This window comes from Alternaria ethzedia (genome assembly GCF_023757985.1).
Source record: "Alternaria ethzedia strain BMP 0044 chromosome Unknown scaffold_16, whole genome shotgun sequence".
Lineage (NCBI taxonomy): Eukaryota > Fungi > Ascomycota > Dothideomycetes > Pleosporales > Pleosporaceae > Alternaria > Alternaria ethzedia.
Window position 1 is genome coordinate 341672 of NW_026056209.1, and position 21976 is coordinate 363647.

A 21976-nucleotide genomic window follows, 5' to 3' on the forward strand; every position below is an offset into this window, starting at 1 on the left:
CGATCGCCATGGCAAGCCCGGAGACTACGACTTTCCCCACACGCCTCAATCTAATGCACAGCCGTGACTTGGTTGCCGGCGAGCTTCTTCTTCGCAGCATCAATCCTCTCCAGTTCTATGATCCGCTGCTTATCGTCCAAGTTGTCAGGAAGCGTGCCAAGCGCACGATCGCCGAACAGCAGGTCGATTTCCTCCAGTGTGAGCTGCTTCGTTTCCTACAAGATTGGTCAGCATGGATTCCTCCGACGAGTCCTTCCGGGGAAGTACGTACCTTGAACACGAACCAGATAGTCGGGAACGTGACGCAGAGATTGAAAGCCACAAAGATGAAGTAAAACTTGTAAGTAATCTCACCCAGCCCGATGGGCGACACCTGACTCCACACAGTTCCCACAAGCCAGTTACCAAATCCAGTTGCGAAAGCAGAACCGCGTCCACGGATACTCAGCGGAAGAATCTCACTGGCGTATACCCAAGAAATTGGGCCGAAAGACATTGAGAAGATGCAAGATACCAGGAACAAGAAGAAGACGCCAGCGGCAGATAGCGAGTCTCTTCGGGATCCTGTGGCACCTTCGACCTGAGATCCGATGATCGCCTCGCAGATGAGGGCAATGGAGATACCAATGGTGCCGAAGAGAAGGGGCTTCTTGCGGCCAACGCGATCGAGGAGGAAGACGATGAAGAAGAGGTTGAATACGGGGCCGACGATGTTGTAGATGCTTGTAACGAGGAGGTTGCGGTCGCCGACAATACCGAGGTTCTCGTAGAGAATGGTGGAGTAGTAACCGATAACGTTAATACTGAAATCACGTTAGTATGACTAGATCACCGAACTGATAGAGAACGTACCCAGTCATCTGCGTAAACACCTGAACAAGCGTAGCATGCATAAGCCTCTTCCGCCACACCGGAACAGTAAACATGACCTTCCATCCGGGCGCCGTGATCGCCTTCTCAGCATCGATAGTCAACTTGATTTCATTGAACTCGCTTTGGATCCAGTCGTCGTTGCTACCATTGTAGTGCAACTTACGAAGCACCTTCAGTGCTTCGTCTGCGCGGTCGATCTCGACCAGGTAACGCGGTGACTCAGGGAAGAACAGCATACCGCATATGATGATCAAGCAGGGTAAGCATTGGAAAGCGAGGGGAAAGCGCCAGGAGAAGGAGTTTGTTGTGGGTACTTTTGAGGCGCCGTAACCGATCCATGTTGAGACGATGAAACCCACGCCGATCATTTGCTGCGTGAGACCGGTGATTAGACCTGGATCTTGTTAGTATAGAGAGTTTGGGTTTATTCGGAAGTACTGACCTCGCGTTTTGGGGTGAGCGCATTCGGTTTGGTAGATGGGTACGGACATGGACATTAGACCTACTGCCCATCCAGCCAAGATTCGTCCGACGAGTATCATAGCGAGGTCCTGGGCGGCGCATTGGAGTATCGCGCCAATCAGATTGATGAGAGCTCCGATCATGATTGTCTTCCTGCGACCGAACCTATCCATCGTGAACCCTCCCCTACCATGTGTCAGTACATGTTTGCATCTCTGAACAAGACATTTGCATACATCAGCGAACCGAAAAACGCTCCTCCCGAAAAGGTCGCATTGATGGCTCCTATAATCGGCGATGTCTTCTCTGTGTCGAAGAAGGCGAGGAAGTTGGGTGATTGGATGACAATGGTCATTACTCCAGAGTCATATCCGAAGAGGAAGCTGCCCGTGCCAGCAAAGACAGCAAGGGCAATGTTGAAAATGAGACCCATGGTTGCTACCTTGGCCGATCAGATCAGCGATGCTTGCACGGAAGGCTGGAACTTGTGGGTGACAGTCCTTTTCAACGCGCTGTCGCTGCAGGTATATATTGCCCCGAGCAACTGGGTGCCCGCGCCATCGACGCATGCTGGTCATGTTACATCTTCAGGCCAGCCTCGCGTAACAAGCATTCAACCGGAAGATCGCGCCTAGTTTCCACGGCGCCCTCCCGCATAAACTTTGAACACCTCTGCTGGCGGACAAGTATTTGCTGATCCTGCTGCCATAAAACCCGGGGAACAAGTGGAAGGATGTTGGGGTACAGTAGCGTGCGGGGAGGCATGTTGAATTTCCGCCAATGAATGAAGCCCCCACTAGCTCGCTTCGCTGATGTAGGACCGTTGCAGCGGCTCTGCTTTACGCTCATGGCCATTGAGACTTACTGAGAACGGGTGCGGGATGTATGACCCCTCATGATGGTTGGATCGCCAGCCTATCCCAGCTTCGCGACCTTCCACTCTCCGCCCAGAAGGCCCATACCTTTGAGCTCACCATCAGCGCTGACCTCCAAGACACCCTTCTGATCACCCTTGGTATCCACCAAAGTCGCTTTGTCACCTTCCTTCACACCATAAAGTCTAACCTCACCACCGGTAGCGAGCCAGTCATACCCAAAGCCGCCTTCGCCCTCTGCTTGCCCGAGCACGAGAACAGTGCCTTCCCTAACAAACAACGGTAATTGGAGGAAGCTATACTTCTCTTTGATCCATCGACCGCCCTGCATTTCTTTACCGTCCCAGAAGCTGAACCAACGACCTGGTGGCAGGTAGTAATCAACGCTACCGTCTTCCTCGAAGACCGGGGCAGCGAGGATCTGACTGCCAACAAAGAATTGGCGGTCCACATACCAGGATGTTGGGTCATCTGGAAACTCTAGAGCCGTCGCGCGGACGCTGGTAGGCCATCCATTAGCAACGCTCTCTTCTGCCTGCGCGAACAGATATGGCATGAGGCTGCGCTTGAGCTGCACCCAGTGTCGGAGGACCTCAGTGCAGTTTTCGGGCTCTTCGGATGAATCGTCGACTAACCATGGCACGCGATACGAGTTCGAGCCATGGAGTCGACTATGCGAGTTGAGCAGTCCAAACGCAACCCAGCGCTTATAGATCCAGGGTGGCGGTTTGCCCTCAAAGCCACCAATGTCGCTCGTCCAGAACGCGAAGGATGCAAGCCCAAGACTCAGGCCACCACGCACTGACTCGGAAAGCGCAGCGGGTGTTGACTCGCAGTCGCCGCCCCAGTGAAGTGGAAAGCGTTGCGATCCTGCGCAAGCTGTGCGCGCGAACAGTATGGCTTCGTGCTCGCCCTCCCGCTTTTGCACTGCCTCGTAGACAAGTTTGTTGTAGATGAAGGCGTAGTAGTTGTGCATGCGGTTTGGATCCACGCTCTTGTCGTGCCATTGGACGTTCTTCGTCGGTATGCGCTCACCAAAGTCCGTCTTGATGGAGCTGACACCCACGTCGAAGAGCTTCTCCATGCACTCGCGGAACCAGTCGCAAGCTTCGGGGTTTGTAAAGTCTACAATACCCATGCCAGTTTGCCAAAGGTCCCACTGCCATACATCCCCGTTCGTTTTCTTGAGTAAGTAACCTCTATCGGCCGCATACTTGAACACAGGACTTGCTTGGCCGATGTAAGGATTAGTCCAGACACTGACTTTGTTGATGAGTCCATCATCTTTCATGCGCTTGATCTGACCAGCAGGGTCGGAGAAGCTCTCTGGATCCCAGATAAAGTCGCACCAGTGGAAAGCGCGCAGCCAAAAGCAGTCGAAATGGAATACTTCGACTGGTATCTTGGAATCTGACATCTTTTCAACGAAGTGGCGGACGGTCTGCTCATCGTAGGAAGTCGTAAATGATGTGCTGAGCCAGAGGCCGTATGACCACGCCGGAACCCTATTCGACTTGCCAGTAAGAATGGAGTACTTGGTCAGTACCTCTTTGGGACTTGGTCCATAGATGAGATACCTTGGGAGGTTAGCAAGGAGATCAATCGAGCTACTCGCGATGCTCACCATTTCAAGCGTTGCCCTTCAACTGTAGTCTGCAATCTTGAGCATCTTTCGCTACCAATCTCCATATCAATCTTATCGGGTGTGTCGATAAAGACACCGTAGCCCCTTGAGCTGAGCCAGAACGATACGTTCTTGTAAGCTTGCTCGCTAGACGTACCTCCGTCTTCGTTCCAAACTTCAACATTTTGACCAATCTTGTTCCATGCACCAAAACGTTCACCTAGTCCGTGAATAGTCTCGCCGACACTAAGCTCGGTCTGAGTGAACATGTAATGTTTATGTGCAGCCAGATCCTCCACACTCTTGGGCGTGCTAAGGGCGGGTGAGTACGCTAGTCCGACGCTCCGGTGGAGAAGAGAAGTCAATGTTTTCGATCCGTCAGTGGCATGGAATTTGATGTCGAAGGTATGCTCATCAGAGCTAATGGTCGCGCTTAGTCCCCCTGAAGTGACAGTAGTCCCTTTCTTTTGCTTCAGGATGTCGCCTTTGCACTCCGGCTTGCCTGCCGGGTATAAGTCAAAGTCTGGTCCCATTCGCCTTGCACCAGCGAAGTGCGTCGCTTCGAGAGAGATGACGCCGTCGAACTGGGCTTCGATCTCGACGGAGATGGTGCTCAGATTCAAGGTATCGCCTCTAGTGAAGATCTTCCTGCTTGGACATAACAAAGTGACCGCCTTGTTGTCTTCCCGAGGCGTGACAGCATAGACTTCTTCGGCATGCTGAACTGTGAACTGGTCATTGACCAGCCACATACCTGTACGATCATTAGCGGCAACATTTCACAGGCTGCGAGGCTCATACCATCACGAAACTTCATGTTTGCGTCGTCTTCGAATGTAGGTGCTCACGACAAAGTATAGGACAGTCCGACGATGATGTCGTGATTGACGTCTGATGTTCTTCTCTCGACATTCCATACTACCAAGAACCATATTGGCGTTCGGATATGCGGTCCGTCCCGTTGGCGATGCTTGGAGCATACGGTTCTGTATGGACGGACACTTCGGTGTCAGATTGCCCGACGCTCCTTGCGCTGCGGGGTACCGCTCGAGACGCTGCAATGATCAACATTGCTATGCGAAAATCAAAAATCCCGCTCGCAAAAGGCCATCGCCTCAGAGAACTGGTTCCGAGTGAGCACCGATCTTGTTATTAGCCGACTTCTCGAACATGCAAGGGTCATGGAGCTTTTGCCCTTGCCAGCTATAAGGACTCCGGTCCTGCAGCGCTTACACGGCACTTTCTTGACCATCACCTGAGCATGCCCATGAACAGTGCGCGTCGGGATAGTTTCCCTCACTGATTCGTGTGCAGACTCAAAAAGACAGTTCCGACGATACCTTCTGCAAGGGGTGTTGTAGTTCACGTGAAGGGGTAGTCGCGAGGCCCCGCATCAACAACCAGCCACTGAGATGACGGGAGGGCGTTTCACCAGTGTGGCATCCCGCGCACTTCCTTGGTATACCTATTGCCTTACGTGGCACAGTGTGAAAGCTGCACGTATATCAACAGCCACACTTCAGCATGGGAAGTCGAAAGTAAGGGGAACATCGCAAAGCGAATGAGGACGGGACCCTGCTGCCGGAAATGGCTCCGGCGCGAAACGTTGTCCACCGACCCACAACCCACCCTTCCCAACAGGGCGCAACGTTGTCGCAATCGCCGAATTCGTCTTGTTATCCGTGCAAGGCTTCGACACGGTCAAGGTGTGTTGTAGTCCCACCCATAGGGCATCGTTGTCCATTGAAGATAAGCAGATCTCATCTAGCTCCTGAGAAGCCGTGTGTGATTTGTTGACTCGGACAAGCCCTAAGCCGCTTCTTCTCTGCCATAAACTTCAGCTTTTCTATTGTCCACAGCATTCTACTACCACACGCACCTTAACCTCTTTCTGTTATAACTGTCGAATCGAAAAGCAGAGATTTGCTGCCGACACTACGAACCGACACCATGACGGTATCAGTTCTTTGTTTCTATTCTCGTCGCCCAGAAGTCACCCCGGAGCATTTCCAGTCGTACATGGAGGAAACCCATCTGCCTTTGATCAAGGAGGTCTTCGAGATGCATCCCCCGCAGTCTTACAGGTTGCGCTATGTAATACGCGTCAAGACTGGGGCCGGAGACCGACTGGGTGCTGTCACATCAAGCAGAGCAAAAGCGGATCCTGATGCGCCAGTTGTACTTGTCGGGTCTCCTCAGGATATGGATTGGGATGCAGTAGGAGAGATGGTGTTTCGGGATGAGCTGCACATCCAGCAGTGTCTGTCCGTAATGAATGGCCCCGGTGGGCAGCGAATAAAGGAGGACGAGGAAACTATTGCGATACCGGAGAAGACCCGGGTAATATTAACGGCTGGGGACAACCTTTTCATCTGAGCCGGGCACGCGCAGGCGCACTTCAAGGGAGGACAGTACTATCTAAGGTACGTCTTCGAGACAGTTCTGCTTGCGAATACACTGACATCGATAAATCAGGGCAGATCGACGAGCAAGAGGACAAACGCCACCGGGTGGCGTCCGAGGAGTAAGTGGTCCTCCAAAAGCATGGAAATTCATTGAACCCGAGATCGCACAATGTTCCTGTTTGTGCCATCTACGTGGGAAAAGTGTACGACAACTAGGACGCCGACGGAGAGGCATATGCGATACCATAGACAGTTGCAGTCTGATAGAGAATGACTATTAATTTCGAAAGCCAGGGAGTTGCAAATGAGCTACGTTCGCTACACTTGTGGACGGCTGGCTGTTCCGGGAATCTGAACGATACGCCATCAATGCGCTTGACGAAACTTTGCGACGCGTCGGGATCTGCACGCCCAGCGACGCGTACGCGGAAGCTCAACATAACGATCGAGGCTTCCAGATTGTGAGAGGCGAGATTAGATCATTGGCCTGTACAACAGAACAGGCGGACAATATGGTGCGAGGATGAATGCAGGAGGGGTCAATGTGCGGACTTGAACAGTCGATGTTGCAGCGACAGTACCTAGGGAGGTGCAGAACACGCTAGGTCGCATCACGTGACTCTGTCGTCATCGATCAATTTCCTGTGGCCCAGCGCAGCGCAGCCGCTTCTTACAGTGAAGTTCCTTCCACAGCTTCAAGAGACCGACAACGGAGTTTGCATGCAAGGTCAACACACGAGTGCAACCTGCATTGGATCCAGAACACCCGCGTTGCATCGAGTGCTGAGAGGCAAGGCGTACACAAGCCGTTCAGGGCTGTCGCGGATTGGATACCCCCAGGGCTACTATCCATTACTGCAGATTCACCGCCTCCGACAGCCGTGTATAATGGAAAGCCTATTACTTTAAGTTTTGCTACTGCTGCTAGGTGCTTCGCAAGCCAGCTACGACGCTCCAGGTCGTTACGCCATTACCTAGGTCTCCCGTTACGGAACGGCTCGGTTTCTCTCCGTGGGTCTTTTTCCGAACCAATATGATAACGTTTCAATACACAGTGGGTATCGCAACAGCGCAATGTGGTCATCGGCAACATCTTTGCGAAGCCAGCATTGTATGCCAGACTACTAAATGGCGCTGCTATGAGGTAGGTTACAGCATGCACATGAGTAATGTGCGTTTGCATTGCCACAACGCACACTAGCAATGCCCATCAAACCCGAGGGCTCCATTTGCTGCAACCCGATATCTTCAGGCCTCACTCAATTCGCCAAGGTGTCCCGCACGCAAGTTTTGCTCGCGCACCCACACGCATGACATGGCTAGGCTGATTCTCCTTCCCTTGTCTCACCGCAAGGTCATGATTGGCGAGGAACGGGATCGGGCCGTAACCACGACTCAGCAGTCGAGACCTCTCTGGCCAAAGACGATCATGGGATGGCACCGGTCAGCGGCGCGCAGATATCGAAGAAAATCTTCGCAATACCTTGCATCCAATAACGAGACTACGGAGCCGCGCAAACTCTGGGTCATGATGGGTCTCAGGATAAAGGGGAAGTGTGGTTTCAGTGGATGTAACCTCTCCATATACTGAGCTATCTAAGGCGAACGCCTATACATGATCCAGGGTCCAAGAACTATCGGACCAGCAGATACGCTAATTCGCCGGCATTCAACGGCGAGTCTATCGGGGAAGCTGGGTCGCTGCAGGCATCGTGTTCGGCCCTGTAAGCCCGGACTGCTCTGATGGGACGACGTTCGACTCCGGTATAGTGATCAAGTACGAAGGAGGCAGACCAAATTAGGCATGGATGCTAATTCTCGACGTCGTTCGCGGTGCCCATCACTCCTTCTAGACTTTTCTCGGTACTTTCCCACTCCCTCCTCACCGCATCCAACACCCATGGTCCTCGAGGCTTCAGACGGAACCTAAATGGCCTTGGCTCAGTCATGAAGCCAACGACTATCATTTGCCATGGATCCACCTCTTCTCCCTGTATGGCTTCCACATCAAACGCCCATAGCAGATTTGCGATATTCATGAATGTTCCGTCAGTAGCGACACGCTTTCCTTGACATATCCTTCGACCTTGGCCAAACACAGGGAGTGGCAGATCACCGCGGACCTTCCCATCACGCAACCAGCGCTCAGGAACAAATTCCTGTGCATCACCAAGCGAAGGATCGAAGACTGCCTCGTCGCGGCCGATGGCCCACGCGTTCGCCATGATGGTCACACCCTTGGCAATCTTCACGCCAGCGAACTCATCCGCGCGATCAGCACGGCGCGGAATAGAACCAGGAGATATGGGTCGCCATCTGAATAATTCATGTGCTATAGCGTCAACGTAGGTGAGGTCGTGCCGGTCTGAGAATGTAGGAAGACGCTCTCTGCCGACGACTTTGTCTAGTACTTCATGCGCACGGGTCATAATCTCGGGATTGTGCATTGCTGCGACAAAGAGCCAGAGAATCTGACGAGGGGACGTTTCCATACCACCCTGAATAGATGTCGCGAGTGTGAAGGCAAGGTCAAGATCGGACACTGGCGAGTCGGTGGGAGCATATTTCGGTGCGGATGCGATTGCTTGCTTTGTCGCGTTCCAGCCTGGCGCATCTCTGCCATGGCGGAAGAGGCGCATGTAGAGCTTAACCTGAGCCGCGTAAAGCTTGTCAGCATACTGCTGCCATGGGGAGATAAGAGTAGGCAAGTGTCGAAGGACTGGCATAAGATCCGGGAGCTGCGGATTCGCGGCCAGATGTGTGACCTTCGCTTGGATTGCAATGACTTCGTGCAGGATTGGCTCTTCGAACTTGGGTATGCGGAGACCGTAATGGAGGGCAAGGATGACACTGGACTGGGTCCGCTCGAGCAGAGGATATATCGTCTTCGTGGTGATTGTGGAACCATCTTTAGACTTCTCCAAGGCAGCGATGAGATCGAAGAGCAGTTGCTTAGCTTCGAGTTCCATAAGAGGCTGATACTTGCTTGCCGCCGGCGCACCAAGACTTGGTGAAAGAATGCGGTGGTGTAGTTTAAGGTGATCGTCATAGTCGTGCATCAGCGTGAATCGAGAACGACCTGGCCCAGCCCCAGTGATCATCTCCATGCTCACTGAGGCCGGTCGGTTGCTGTACCATTGGCTACGACGACTGAAGAGTTCAGTGACGGCCTCGTACGAGTTGAGCACGACAATGGGCACAATTCCAAACAGTTTCGGAACTGTAATCGGGCCGTGTTGTTTGGACCAGGCGCTCCAGTTTACCAATGGTTTCTCGATTGGCGAGCTGTGGAGATCACCAATGAGCGGCAGCTTGAGGAGGGGCTTCTCGGATGCATCTCTGCTCTTGTTGGTGTAAAGGTAAAGTGCGGTCAGGGCACTCACGGCCAGAAGGACGGTCACGACAAGGCTGGACATGGCTGGAGGAGCAACCCACGAAAGCTGTGGGTGACACAACCACTTGTAGGTGTCCAGAATGGCGGATACGTGCATGCACGGCATTACTCAAGCGGATTGTTCCTGGAGCCATGTCCAAAACGAGTTAGCCCAGCCGGCACTTGGCAACAACGGCCACCTTTCGCGTATGAATCCCCGAAATCGTGATAACAGCTTGTTCGGATCTGGACGGCAGTGTCTCGGCGCCATGCCCTCGTATTGCGTGTGATGGGCTCTTCTTCTTACGACTAGACTCCCATGACAGATGCCGCCATCACTGGCGTGATCACAGTCGGAAGACCCGAAACGTTCCCCGGACAGCATCGCATTACACATCGACCAAGCGCTGCGTGCGCGCGTGGGCTGAGAGGCTCTGATATAGATCTGCTCGGGTATGCATGGCGAAACCGTTCGCGTCGCGGCACACGCTTTATCCGGTTTTTACACGGTAGCCCGCCCTCCCCAGGGCCTGAAGCGTAGTGGGCAGGCTCGGATGGGAGAACCTGCATGCGCAGGTCTTGTACAAGAGGAAAGGCAGGTCACGCGTCCTATCAGCAACGAGAATACGACACCGCACAGGATATGCCCCAAAGCCTAGCCGGATGGGGCCGCTGTCACGGTTTTAGTGCCGTGGGCCCAGTCGGGGTGAACGCCTGAGCCGGCACGTCGGGAGAGGAACGGCTCTTCAGGCCTGCGAAGGATTTCTTGTTGGAATCCTAAGCCAAGGGGTATCTTGATCAGCGCGGGAAAAGACATGGGGTGCGCAAACAGAAATGCGAGGCTTCGCACGGGGAAGTCGGCAGCTCATATGCCCAGCTCCTACCCAAGATCGATCTTCCCGCAGCGGACCAGCTTGTTTATTCACCTCCGAGCCCGAGACGATACAGACGTCGGCGCATGAGTTGCACAGCAGAGTATTGCATCGGGATCTGCACGACAACATGACCACCACATTCCCTATTCGAACTCATGACCAGAGAGCGGTACTGGGTGTCGCATTCAGCTTCTCAATTCTTGCTGCACTGGCCGTCACCCTACGACTGATCGCTCACGCGATAGCTCACAAAAGATGGACAATTGCCGACTACTTCATCATTGCTGCCTGTGTAAGATATCTAGCTCCGGATATCGCCAACACTACTAACATCTTACAGATTTTCGCTATTGGCCTACAATCTCTCAGTATTACCGGAGTCTTTCATGCCGGCATTGGCTACGATCACGTCCAGAACATCGTAGTAGCGTACGGCCTCGAACCTATCACCAAGCTCTCGCAGCTCATCATACCCCTGCAGTTTCTGTGGGTTCTGAGTCTTAGCTGTACCAAGATTTCGATTCTGTCTCTCTATATCTTGATCTTTCCGATCCGGTGGGTGGTCTGGAGTTCCTACGTGACCTTGTCCATCATTGTTGCTTGGACAATCGCAACCATCCTCGCTGGCTGTCTGATTTGCCGGCCTTTCGCCTACAACTGGGATAAATCGATTCCTGGAGGAAGCTGTGGCGATCAAGTCACCTCATTCACGATTACCGGGGTCATCAACTTAGTCACCGACGTCATGGTGCTTCTTCTGCCCATGCGTCCGTTGTATCAACTGCAAATGGCGACGTACAAAAGAGTGACTCTTGTCGCCGTTTTCGGCCTGGGTACTTTGTGAGTCGAAATGAGATCCTGTCGTCAGCTCTGATCTAACCGGAGCAGTACCTGTATCGTCAGCGCCTTCCGCATCTCCGTCCTGTCCAGCATGGACTTTACCGATATCACCTATACGATCCCCAAAGCCAATATCTTCAGTGGCCTGGAGCCATGCCTCGCCGTAGTCCTCGCATGCGTGCCTCTGATGCATCCACTTCTTGGTCGGTCCGCAGCAACACCTCACGCGTCGGGGAAGAAGAAGTCCTCGAATGCTGAGTCTAAGTCCAGTGGGCAGAAAGCTGTCAGCGACGACGGGTTCGAGCGGCTAGACGATGATACGAGTCACCTGTGGCTCAAACCGATGGGACTGCAGCATCGCGCTGATGAATCGGATTTGCAGGAAACCATAACCGGAGATGCAAGCGAAGGAGATCAGGAGTCTCTTCATCGACATCGGGGTAACATCGGTATAGCTACTTGAGCTGTTGGCTCTCTTAGATCCTAGTAACGATCACACGACCTGAGGAATCATCATAAACGAGACCCACTACTCACCGCTACACCTTGCTGATGCCACCAAGTCTTCTTGCCAGTAGGTAGTGCGAATTTGAGTCTGGAGAAAGTCGCGAAGGCCGATCCAGCGCTTGACAGGAAATATCTGGACAGTCGGCTGCGCAGATGCGACGTTACCATGCTGACGACAAGGCTAAAACAACCGGCTATACGCATCGCTCCACCCGTAGCAACTCATAAGCCCAATAGGGATCAGCTTTCGCAAGGGAAGGTAGAGAGGAAGCGACAAGTGTGAAGATCTTGGCGGTATCATGGCCCGTGCTCGCCACGCGACATTAACGCGTCGGACGTTCCTGCTTCCGTGCCATCAACTTTACTGTCCTACGGCAGCACTCCTACTTTCCGACATCGACGAGTATCTTGATGTGTTTATCCTTCTCGTGTAGCAGCGCGAGAATACCATCTTCCACCACTCTATCCATCGAAATCGTACGCGTGATCATCTTCTCTGCATCGATCGTTCCCTTATCCAGCGCGTCGATAACTCGCCCGAAATCCGCACTGGTGTAACTCAGCGCTCGGAATAAGTCAGCAAGGCTTCGATTCATTCCAATGGTGTATCGTGATGGCTTACCCGTGACCAGCCTCTTTTCCCCAACCAATAAATTGTCCGGGTTGATGGGGATCTCTTTACCCCACTGGGCAACATTCACCACCGTTCCCCTGCTTCGAACTGATAAACAGGCGGACTTGATACTGGCAGATACTCCGGCGCAGTCAAAAGCAACGTCAGGGCCCTGGTCATTGCACAGCATCTTGCATCTGGAGACCATGTCTTCGTCCGTCGGATCGATCGCCGCCGTAGCTCCAAAATGTAGAGCCAAGTCCCTTCGACTCTGAGCAACTTCAGCAACGATCACCTGGGCAGTATCCAAGGCTTTCAGGCACTGGAGAATGGCCAAACCAATCGGGCCGGCGCCGATAACCAAGATGTTGTCCCCTGCTTTGGCGGCCGACTGTTCAACTGCATGCCAAGCAACTGCAAGCGGTTCGACCAAAGCTACGCCAATCTGTCAGCGTCCTTCCCCACCTCAAGTGAGCTTCCCGACTGTCTTACCTCCGATCTCTGACGTTATCTTCTCAGGCAGTTTGAACACGAACTGCGCATCTACGCACACCCGATCCGATAACCCACCTCCCCAACCCATGATTCCCACGAACCCAAACGAATCGCAACAATTAGTAAAGCCGCCTTTGCACGAAACGCACTGCTTGCAGCAAATGGTGGGCTGGACGGCCACTCTGTCTCCAACCTTGAGACCTTTGCGCACCTGCGCTCCGACCTCGACGATGTCCCCAGAAAACTCATGCCCGAGAGTTACAGGCCATGTCTCACCGGTGATCGGATGAGGCGTGTCTTTGAAGGGAAGAGCGTCCGGTATGCAGTAGAAGTGCAAGTCGGACCCGCAGATCCCACAAAAGGAAGGTCGAATCTTCACTTGATGGGCATCACATACCGGCTCTGGAACGTCGTGTTCCAGACGCATCTCCTCAGCACCATAATAGCGGAGGGCCCGCATATTGGTGGTTCGAGTGGGTTGGACGAAACAGTGATGTGGTTCAATTTCGAGGTTGGGTGTCGATCACAGACAAGTGAATGGATTGCACGAAAGCAGTCGTAAGTTCATAGTCGAATGTACATGCTAATCTTGTAGCTTTGTACGGAGGCTGACCCGAGAAAGAAAGAGGGGTACTAGCCGACGTCACGCAAGATGCGTGTCAGCCTTAGAGACTCACGCGCAAAACGCGCCAATGCTAGACACGTCATAATCACTGCGTATTACACCAAGCGGAAGAAAGTTGCGTCGCAGAACTGATGTTATCCCATTTCGACTGTGTATTGACTTTCCATCTTAGGGAGACGGCATCTCTCAAGGCGAATTTACATCTTGACTATCTCCGCCTTCACATGAATTCCTAACGAGGCGGCAATCAGGTATGATCTCAGATCACTTACACATCAAATTCCGATAAGCAGATCAACTTCTGTCTTGATCACACTGCGCCCCCGGACCTTCGAAATAAGCTAACACAGCATCGATATCCCCGACCGTGAACTCACGGCCATCAGGATACGCATGAGTCCGTGCCCATCGCGCCGCACGAGCGAGCTCGCCCCAATCCTTCGGATCTTGCGCCTCCGGACAATCCAGCAAAGGCATGCCAGGATGATAATTGAATCGGGGTACGAGCGACGTCGACGCCAATCGTTCCACGTCGCTGTAGTCAAAGGTCTGGTTTGCTGCCATGAGTGCATCCATTTGCCCTGCTGCTTCCTGGGGATCGAGGTATAGCCAAGAGTCGGGGAAAGCGTTGTCGTCTTGTACATAGCCTTCGGGTATGCAGATATCGGGAATGGCGGGCAAGTCTACCTGGGCTGGCTGAGAAGCCTGGTATACGAGCTCTGATGCTACTGCTGCAGCGGCCTCTTGCGATCTCGATCGTACTGGGTGCGCTTGGAGTGGGTGGCTATAGCTGTGCTCATTGAAGTTCAACCCGTTGTACTCTTGGGGATGTGACTGCATCTGTGGAGGCCACTGGGGTAGATCTTGGGAGTTGGCTTCCATCACCGGTGGATGCTGCACAGCATTCGGCATTAAGACGCCCATTCCCGTCGGAGGCATGCTGCTGTACCCTTCATCCCAGGACGAGAAGCCGACCGTCGGCTGCATTTGCTGTTGAGCCAGTGGATCCATCGGAAAGGCTCCAAGCGGCGAAGGCTGACCAGGGTGGAAATAGGGAACGGACTGAGCAGCCTCCTCCTCGGCAGCCTGTCGCTGGCGCCGCTGTTCATTCAGCTGCTTACGACGCTCACTTTCTGCCACTCGAACCGCTTCGGAGTATCGACTTATAACAGCATCATCGTAAATCTCTCGGGTAGTTTGAACGGTACCAATGCATCCGAGAATGATCTGGATATCATCCGGGAACATGAAGTCCGTCAGCTGGCCGTGCTCATCAAGCTTCTGGTACCGCAGCGCGAAGTCCAATGCGCGAGTAAGATCACCCATGTCGTCATTCACGGGCAGACTCTTCAGACCAATCGCTAAGTCCTTGAATGGTATTGATGGCGGTGGAACATAATCAGCTTTCTTTGCAGCTTCCGGAAGGAAATTGTTGATGCACATCACCGACTTATCCCAGTTACCTGGGACGTAATGCTTCGCTTTGGTCCAGGTTGGGTAGGTTCTGCGCATCGTCTTTCGATATGTGTCCGAGATATGGTCGCGGGCGCGCTCTGCTTCCTCGGAACTGGTCAAGCCGAGGTGACGATGCTTGTCCAGAATTGCAAAGTGAACTGCAGCAGTGATGCCGTTGTTCAGCATGCGGTATGCGACAGCAGGATTGCGGAACCATTGTGGGAGTATTACAATCAGATCCACGAGAGTTGCATTGATTGGCCTATCGCAACGCAGCTTATACTCGTGGGCCGGAATGTCAACCAGGAATTGAGCGCGAGGCTTTCCTCTCGCAGGAGCTTTTGGCACTGCTGTGTCATCACCCTTCTTTGTAGGGAGTTGATGTGGCGTAGGCGAACCTCCAGGGCCCGCTTGCATTGCGTTTCGGTGTGGTAATGGCGTGTAGCCTGTATCAGGCTCCGTGAAACTCATACTATCTTCGGGACAGTTACAGTCAATTCTAGTAGATTCTAGCGAGAGTGGTGGTAAGTTGCGAGGTGGTGGGTCTGTGCCAAGGGCAGAGTAGAGCGGTTGATATACTTGAGGCGCAACAGCAAGCAGAGTGAATACGAAGAGAGTGAACTAACTTTCACTGACCGTTGCGGTGAAGCCTATTCTACCATGGCTTCGTATCCCTTAGTATGTTCGATAAGAGAGCTTCATTTCTGCGCCGAAAGTCGTCGCCTTGGAAAGATTGAAGAACGAGGGCATTCTGAAGGAAGTGAATATGATCTGGCTTTCATGCTGATCTCGTATAATATCTCCAAGACTTTCTGAATGTGCCATGATTAAAGGCGTACCAATGCCGGACTCAGAGGCCTAGCAGCTTCAAACGCCCTTTCAGCTGGGAAAATATCCTGGCGGATAGTTCCAAACTTCCTTGATGCCAGCATAACTCGGGAAGTTTCCACCTTCAACAGTATTATCTTGAGTCAAATCGATAACCTCCGCAGTCGCAGCTGCCAGCTTCACCTTCTTGCGTCTCTTATCTTGCTCGAATCTGCTGTTTCCCAAGAGCAGCTTCTTTTTCCTAACCCTTCTCTCTTTTGCCAGGCGTTGAGAAAGCACGCCTTCTGGCTCGTGGTATTGATCCCAATGACACAGATGAACTGACTCCGTTTCCCATGTGTGACTCATTAGGTCGACGTTCGCAGGCCGGTTGAGAAGGAGCAGAGGTCGACATGGGCCAAAGTTTTCTGGCACGACTTCCCACTCGTTACGCCAGACTCTAGTGGTGACAGCATCTTCGTACGCCGCAACCTGCGCATTCATCGCAACATTTTCATGAAAGTAGGGCGCCAGCGGAATTCGTCTTTGTTGTGTAGGAATGATCGGCGCTATATGAGGTGGATCGGGTGGCGGGGTGCCGTTGAAGTAGCCGTGGAAGTGAGTCTTCTGCTGGTAGCTGGGCACTGCGCGTGCGTCTTCTGTTCTCTTCGACTTGCGGAAACCATAGTTGTGCGGGTTCCCAACGCGCTGTGAGTGTAAATGAGCTGGAGCCATAGTGAGGCAGCAAGATGGTTGGTGATAGTGGCTCTTTTGCGCAATGCGTAGTGGTGTGGATGTCGTGGGCGTTGTCGGCGTTGTCGGAGTGTAGCTTTTGACTGTCTGGTTGAGTTGCAATCCAAGGCTCGCATTGAGGTCTTGAGCCCTCAGGGTGGTGATGTAGAGCCACAGAGCTATTGTACGCCGAGCTATACGATGATCCTCTCACGTCCTCCGTTTTCACCATGGTGAGAATGACCTCAATAGGCAGTGGTGGACGTGAGAGACAAACGAGAGAGTTGCCCCATTGTGCGACGACGTAGTATTAAGAGTGTGATGTTACCTAGGGAGAAAGGGTTTGTATCCCTGTAAGGACCTTCTAAACGCGCGTGTTGATCGACTGTTTCCATGGTTCACAGTAGCGGCAGTGTGGGTGGTGACTTGCTCTTCGGGCAATCAGGTAGGGGCTATCGCCGAAAGCGGGCCCGGGCATCGTCGGCAGCGCCGCCGCGAAATAAAACGCGCATCACAAGCGAGAAACGCGATTATGAAAACGCAACATGAGAGGGAGGAAGCAGGAAGAAAACCGCAAGGCAGCTGATATTGGGAGTCAGGTTGGGGTTAGTAAGCGGGGGTGGCGGGCGCGGGCCCGGAGACAGCAGGCGCAATTCACATCGCGGCTGCATGAGTGGACTGCAGGCCAGCTACGAACCAGCGCTAGCCTTCACAATGTATGTAATGCACGATTTTCGCCCCAAAAGATCTTCGGTTCAGTGGTGTGTTTCACGATTTTGCTTTTCTAAGATGTGAGACGAGGCTGTAAATTGCTTGTCCACCTCCGATAGCAAAGAAGTGGAAGTGCCCTCCTGCATCGGTAACTTGCTAGACAAGCTTTCAGGCCACTTACACTTCGCAGAACAATGCCCAGTCTCAGACTCTCATCCTCCAAGCGTAGACACACTCGACGTATGGTACCCAGCTAAAAAGATCTCCGTCCTTCACAGAAAAGGCACTCTTATAGCCATGACGAAATCCGATCCACTGAGGTGCCCGAAGAGATCAGTGACGAGCATGCGCGCTGCCATTCTGGGAGGCTGCTGAAGAACTGTCCTTGATCCAGGACCATGTCTCGTCCATGTCCATGGGGGCTGAATGAACCGAGCCCGCAGACTTGCTCTTGGACTTCTTGGCCTTCACATTGACAGTGTGTGGAGTCGAAGAGACAGCTCTGGTGTTTCTGGGCGCTGGAATGTAGGAGTAACGAGAAGCACGTAACCTCGCAGCTCGGGCTACTTCTTGCGCGTCCTTGACAACCTGTCGGGCCCTGTACAACTCGTCCCTGGCGGCACGTGCAGCCTTCTGGATTCGCCTCTTCTCTCTGGCGTCACGTTGCTGCCTACGCGTGAGCCTAGCATACTCGTCGGCTGGCGTAGTGACTGGACGCGAAGACTGCGGAACTTTGACAGCGGGAGGAAGCATGGTCGTAACTGTGCGGAATTAGTGCAAGATCGGTGGATATTCAAGTGAACTCTACCTGAAGCATTGGAACGCTCTGAACCGATGAGTGGAACGCTAGAGACGCCAACAAGTTGGCCATAGCCATGAAGTCTATTTTGCTGTCTCGACAATGGTACGGCAGGTTCGTTCCCGCCAGTCCTTGTCTCGACAGTACTGAGCGTGGCGACCGAACCGTAAGCCATGATGCCAACAGCCCGCCGCCAGTACTTCCGGAATAGTGATTGCTGCGTGTAAGGTGAGATATATCGAAGTAACAGAGAGGAGTGAGTGTGACTGTAGTATGGATACTCTGTTTGGCTTTGTCGTGGGACGAAAGCGAGCGTGGAGCCCAGTATCGCCAAGGCAACGACTTAGCGCGCGCATTCTCACCGTCTCAGCAAACAGCTGCTGTCCGCACCGTATCTGAAAAGCTGGAGAAATACGTTGTACGAGCGGATAGGAGAGAAATGTCGCAAGATCATGATTCATCGCGCGGCAAATTGATCTTTAATTATCGTATGCTACAATGCGCTTTCACCTTGATCAACCGCTGCGAGTAGTGCATTGATGGATATACGATGAGGAGACCGATATCTATCCAAGAAAAGTAAGGATGTTTCGTATGAAAGCACCCCTGTTTACTCTATGCATATAGGCCACATGATTCCGCAACAGGAGACAGGCCTAGAAAGATGCACTGTCGCAAAGAAAAGACATGTTACATTCCATTGTAATGCCGCCGACGTGAGTCGCTCTCAACTCACCAATCAAAGTCCTCGTCATCTTCTCCCATATCGCTTTTGTCATCCTCGACAACGTTGTCTACACCCGTATTTCCAGTACGACCCACCGTACGCATCTCCGCCGGAGTGAGAATCCGCCTGTTCGAAGCCGGAGTGTGTTCCACTTCACTCTCATCCGCTTCGTTATCTTCTTCTTCCTCGCCATCTAGGGTGTTCTGGAAGTTATATGAGCCACCGAAGCGCTGGCCGCGTGGAGACGATCGTGTGCTAACCTTGGCCTTCTTGGTCCGCTTCTTGGGTCCGGCATAAGCGTCAGAATCAGAATCAGAGTCGAGCGCTTCAGGCAGCACCTCTTTGCTAAGGCGTGATGACGACCGGGTTCTCGGTGAGCGACGTGCAGGCGTCCTTGGCGACGTCTTCTTGCTTCGCTTGGACTTTTGCCTCTGTGGAGTGTCTTGGTCGTCTTTGTTGGAAGTACGCTTGCGTTTCGATGAGTTACGGGTGCGCGGCATGAGTTCATCTTCGTCCGACGTGTCATCTTCTATGACGTTCTTACGCCTCGAATCCTTCTTGGTGGCAGTGACTGGCTCATCGTCGTCAATGTCCAAAGCATCAAAATCGAAGTTCTCTAGATCTGCTTCAGACTCCTCTCCATACTCTTCATCCAGTAGCTCTTCTTCATCTGAGTCAACCACGAAGCCCTTCGGCTGTTTCATGAGGCGCCCATTCCTATCACGCTGTCGTGCACCGGCTCGCTTCGCATTGTTCCGCTTCTTTTCGGAGGTGTGTCTCCGAATTGCAGCATCGTCGTGATGGTGTGGGTGCACAGTGGAAGCACCCCCGAGTTGAGCAACCAGGGTCTGGAAATCTTGAGGATATAGCCAGCTCGAATCGTTATTCTTTACGCAATACTGCACACATCGTGTAAGATCTAGCGAATCATGTCCCGAAGGCATGATCTTCACTCCGTTTGCCATATCGCGAAATGGAATGCTAGGAGGAGGCTGAGTGGTTGCCACAGCCCTTTCACGGGAGTTGAAGTTGTAAGGTGGGGCAAAGCCTGCTACGCTGACACTGGTGGGATTAAATCCAGCAGGTTTCAGTAAAGTCGTATGTTTGGATACTGTCCAATCCTCGTAAGTCGGCTCGGTCTTCGCGCGATGAAGCATTGGTCCCTTCATCATCCGATATATCGTATTGTTCGTGATCGGACCGTACGGCATGTCTCGGTAATGGTTAATCATGTCTGCGAATGTCCCCGATAGGGCGCCATTGTGGAGAAAACGGTCCATGATGTCGAAGGATTTGATGGCATGCGGAATGAAAGCAAGTGTTTCTGCCAAAGTTAGGTTGCCATGGGGAAGATCTAGCCAAGCTGAAGGCGCATCCTTCAGTTTATCATAGTATGGGGTACCCGGGCCAGTGGATTTCCTTCCTCCGGGAATCGGTTTCCTTTTGACAATCTTACTGGAAGCAATGTCTTGGTGAGCGACAGGAATTGGGATTTCGTTTCCATTTCCAATGAAGGCAGGTTGGTCATCTGGATAGTTTTGGTTGTCTTCTTCGTCACTTTCAGGCTGATCAAAGAGACGAGCTGTAGCGTACCCATCGTGGGTTGCAACCTCAGCGTGTAGTGGATACCACTGGAGGTCTGCAGGGATATTTTCTTCTGCCCTGTATTCTACAGCAATCATGGGGTCGATAACGCGATCATTGAAGGCGGTTCTCGCCTTCCCAAGGCGGTGTTTGTTGTGGCCATCGATGATTTTGCACTCCTCATGCATTGATTGATGAAGCACCTTCATTTGATCAATACCCTGGGAGTTGCATTCCATCAGGCTCTCTTGATGCTGTGTTTGAAGCAGTTCGCGCACGTCTGGGAGGTTCGCGAAGAGATGGCCGGCATTTAATTGTGCTCGGTCGAGCATATCCTGGACTTCGTCCCGCGTGAATGTGATTGGAGACATGGTTTCAATGCAACCTGAGTATAGGGTAAAACAGTTGCTTTGGCTGGTCAGGGGTGAGACAGTTGAGTTGTGCTCACCAAGGTCAAGATTCGTGAGACAATATCAAATCGAAAGAAGGGGAGTTTACCGTGGTAGGGTGAAAGTCCAGCAATTGCTGGCTAGTATTGTGTTCACTCGCCGTTCTATGTACCAAAGACACTGTGTATACAACAGGAGGACTGCACATCTAGAGGAGTGTGTGGAGGCCGAGGCGACAAGGAAACAAAGACGTCGAGTCGAACATTGTTCGACTCTTTGTTTCAATGCTCGTAAGAAGACTCAAGACAGACTGATTCTGGTGATGCGACGAATGCGACCTGATAACCGACATTGCACAGACTCAAGATATACATCCCGGCCTGTCGATTGCTTCTCATCATCGTGTAGCATGAAGCAAAATCTCCAGCGCCAACGATGTAGACGGTTTGACGTGAGATTCTGGCTCTTGAGCTGTGTTTCCGATGTAACAACCTTAATGACAGACATTACTGCACTTTAATCATCTGCTGGCAAAGTCGATACTTGAATGTCTGCGGACGACGTTAGATTGCTGGATGGCAAATGTTTCTGCAAGCTCTGGATGTAGCATGCGGTGGCCGTATTGGTCGGCAAACAGTTGGCCTCAAGAAAACAATAGTTGCAGTTCCCCATGGCATTCGTATCCTGATCGATGCTGTAGTCGCTGATGCGATGAATGGGGTCACGGATGGGGTCGGCAGCGGCAGCACTTGAGGCCAATCCGTCGGGGAAGCCGCTTATCCGGTTCCGCTCTAGCGCCGCTTCCGTCCGGAGATTATTCCAAGGTTCCAAGGTTCTTCACTCTATCCGCGGCTTCCCCTCATTTCCTTGCGGCATCCGGGTCGGTGCATTACAGTACGACCAGTTCGCAGGGTCGTTCGGTACAATGATTGCCTGAAGATGCTCAGATCCCACTATATTGTTCCTGGCCCTGCCATCGTCGCACTTGGGCAATTTGCGGAGGACAGCCTTAGAGCCCGCCTGAGCAGCAACTCCGCCCAGCCTGCTACGCCGCAACCTATGCATGTAGACGCAAAGCGACAGAACCTGCTCGGCTTACCTCCACCGAAATAACGTATTTACTCACGAACAAAGTAAGCCCGCAGATGACGTTGCTACCCCTCGCCCAGGAATGCCATGGCAGGTCTAGTGCAGAACTGGCAGGT

General features: G+C 52.7%; 8 protein-coding genes across 8 annotated transcripts; 2 read left to right on the forward strand and 6 right to left on the reverse strand.

The window, feature by feature from the left end:
- Window positions 1-50: 50 nt before the first annotated feature.
- J4E87_006636 (uncharacterized protein) lies at window positions 51-1768 on the reverse strand (the record flags this gene model as incomplete). Its single annotated transcript, XM_049378237.1, has 5 exons — window positions 51-215; window positions 272-803; window positions 853-1267; window positions 1316-1521; window positions 1572-1768. The coding sequence occupies 5 exons, from the start codon at window positions 1766-1768 to the stop codon at window positions 51-53; spliced, it is 1515 nt and encodes a 504-aa protein (XP_049232041.1).
- A 482-nt stretch (window positions 1769-2250) lies between these two features.
- On the reverse strand, window positions 2251-4651 carry J4E87_006637 (uncharacterized protein; the record flags this gene model as incomplete). Its single annotated transcript, XM_049378238.1, has 3 exons — window positions 2251-3787; window positions 3835-4588; window positions 4636-4651. 3 exons carry the CDS (start codon window positions 4649-4651, stop codon window positions 2251-2253), a joined length of 2307 nt encoding a protein of 768 aa, XP_049232042.1.
- Window positions 4652-5784: 1133 nt separating this feature from the next.
- Window positions 5785-6362, forward strand: J4E87_006638 (uncharacterized protein; the record flags this gene model as incomplete). The annotated part of the gene is made up of 2 exons (XM_049378239.1): window positions 5785-6174; window positions 6315-6362. 2 exons carry the CDS (start codon window positions 5785-5787, stop codon window positions 6360-6362), a joined length of 438 nt encoding a protein of 145 aa, XP_049232043.1.
- Window positions 6363-8050: 1688 nt separating this feature from the next.
- On the reverse strand, window positions 8051-9655 carry J4E87_006639 (uncharacterized protein; the record flags this gene model as incomplete). Its single annotated transcript, XM_049378240.1, has 1 exon — window positions 8051-9655. One exon carries the CDS (start codon window positions 9653-9655, stop codon window positions 8051-8053), a length of 1605 nt encoding a protein of 534 aa, XP_049232044.1.
- A 959-nt stretch (window positions 9656-10614) lies between these two features.
- J4E87_006640 (uncharacterized protein) lies at window positions 10615-11790 on the forward strand (the record flags this gene model as incomplete). Its single annotated transcript, XM_049378241.1, has 3 exons — window positions 10615-10779; window positions 10828-11327; window positions 11376-11790. 3 exons carry the CDS (start codon window positions 10615-10617, stop codon window positions 11788-11790), a joined length of 1080 nt encoding a protein of 359 aa, XP_049232045.1.
- Window positions 11791-13861: 2071 nt separating this feature from the next.
- Window positions 13862-15772, reverse strand: J4E87_006641 (uncharacterized protein; the record flags this gene model as incomplete). The annotated part of the gene is made up of 2 exons (XM_049378242.1): window positions 13862-15521; window positions 15765-15772. 2 exons carry the CDS (start codon window positions 15770-15772, stop codon window positions 13862-13864), a joined length of 1668 nt encoding a protein of 555 aa, XP_049232046.1.
- Window positions 15773-17605: 1833 nt separating this feature from the next.
- On the reverse strand, window positions 17606-18025 carry J4E87_006642 (uncharacterized protein; the record flags this gene model as incomplete). The annotated part of the gene is made up of 1 exon (XM_049378243.1): window positions 17606-18025. One exon carries the CDS (start codon window positions 18023-18025, stop codon window positions 17606-17608), a length of 420 nt encoding a protein of 139 aa, XP_049232047.1.
- A 778-nt stretch (window positions 18026-18803) lies between these two features.
- J4E87_006643 (uncharacterized protein) lies at window positions 18804-20753 on the reverse strand (the record flags this gene model as incomplete). Its single annotated transcript, XM_049378244.1, has 1 exon — window positions 18804-20753. One exon carries the CDS (start codon window positions 20751-20753, stop codon window positions 18804-18806), a length of 1950 nt encoding a protein of 649 aa, XP_049232048.1.
- Window positions 20754-21976: the final 1223 nt, after the last annotated feature.